At 37.1% G+C, this 1,107-nt stretch overlaps 1 protein-coding gene across 2 annotated transcripts; it reads left to right on the top strand.

The window, feature by feature from the left end:
• Positions 1-587: 587 nt before the first annotated feature.
• On the top strand, positions 588-902 carry LOC131825868 (ribosomal biogenesis factor-like). 2 transcript variants are annotated; one of them, XM_059165224.1, is made up of 2 exons: positions 588-733; positions 858-902. In XM_059165224.1, the coding sequence occupies exons 1-2, from the start codon at positions 596-598 to the stop codon at positions 900-902; spliced, it is 183 nt and encodes a 60-aa protein (XP_059021207.1). In that variant the 5' UTR covers positions 588-595. The 2 variants fall into 2 exon arrangements, with proteins under 2 accessions (XP_059021207.1, XP_059021206.1); XM_059165223.1 differs by lacking the exon at positions 858-902 and having other exon boundaries at positions 588-850.
• The last annotated feature ends 205 nt before the right edge of the window (positions 903-1,107 follow it).

Genomic DNA, 1,107 nt, shown 5'->3' with positions numbered 1-1,107 from the left:
CCGGTAGTACACTCTACCTAAGCATTGGTTCCTGACAGCAGCTCCAAAGCACAGTTTATAGGATGGTACCTTTTTTTCTGCATGAGGAAATCTCAAAGACTAGTATATAAACCTTGTACAGAATGTAATATCCCATTTCCTCCCTCAAAAGTAGCCCATAATAAATAAGAAAGCCAGATTTTAATTCTGGTGCTGTCACTAATTAGGCCTGTGACTTGGTGTGTCCTTTGGTCCATCTGAGTCAAGTTTTCTGATCTGTAAAATGGGTGCTATAATTTAAATCTAGCAAAAGTGCTTTGAAATGGGAATTAAATACACATAAAAGGAATTACAACTTTACTGTAAATATATTTGGCCAATTTAAAAAAACTGCCCTAGTGAATGAATGTTGGGCTCAATTTCCGAGGTTGGGAATATTAAAGCATACATAAACACAAACAACTGTTGGAGTGATAAATAACTGTAAATTTCTCTCTGTTAGCTTAACAGGCTATTTTCACCCTTCTTTCCTTTTCATCTTTGAACTTGAAAGTCTCTATAAAGAAAGATGACTTCACCTGGAGCTTGTATTGCTGCAGGCGGGTTATCCAAGACAATGGCCAAGAACAAACTAAGAGGGCAGAAGTCCAGGAATGTATTTCATATAGCCAGCCAAAAAAATTATAAGACTAAAAACAAAGCAAAACCAGTTATCACGAATCTTAAGAAGATAAACACTGTGAGTGATGAAAAAGTTAACAGAGTGAATAAAGTTTTCATAGATAAACAAAGGGAACTTCCACATTTCTCAAAATTGAACCTTGAACCTCTACAGAAACAGGTGATTCCTCAGCATGACTTTCAGTCATGAAAATGAGCCAGTTAATGTTGATGAAGCAACAAGATTAATGTCTCAGCTATAATACCCTGCAGATACATCAAATAACCCCAAAAGAGAAATATATTAAATGTTTTGTACAGTTTTATTAAAAAAAAAGAAAAAGTTGGTGGGGGTTGGTGCCTGGGTAGCTCAGTTGGTTAAGCCTCAAACTCTTGATCTCAGCTCAGGTCTTGATCTAAAGGTCATGGACTCAGGTTCCACGATGGCCTCCACTCTGGGTGTGGAGC

This window comes from Mustela lutreola, chromosome 2, assembly GCF_030435805.1.
Source record: "Mustela lutreola isolate mMusLut2 chromosome 2, mMusLut2.pri, whole genome shotgun sequence".
NCBI classification, from domain to species: Eukaryota; Metazoa; Chordata; class Mammalia; order Carnivora; family Mustelidae; genus Mustela; species Mustela lutreola.
The sequence above is the reverse complement of the archived record's forward strand: the minus strand, read 5'-3'. Positions and strand labels throughout refer to the sequence as shown.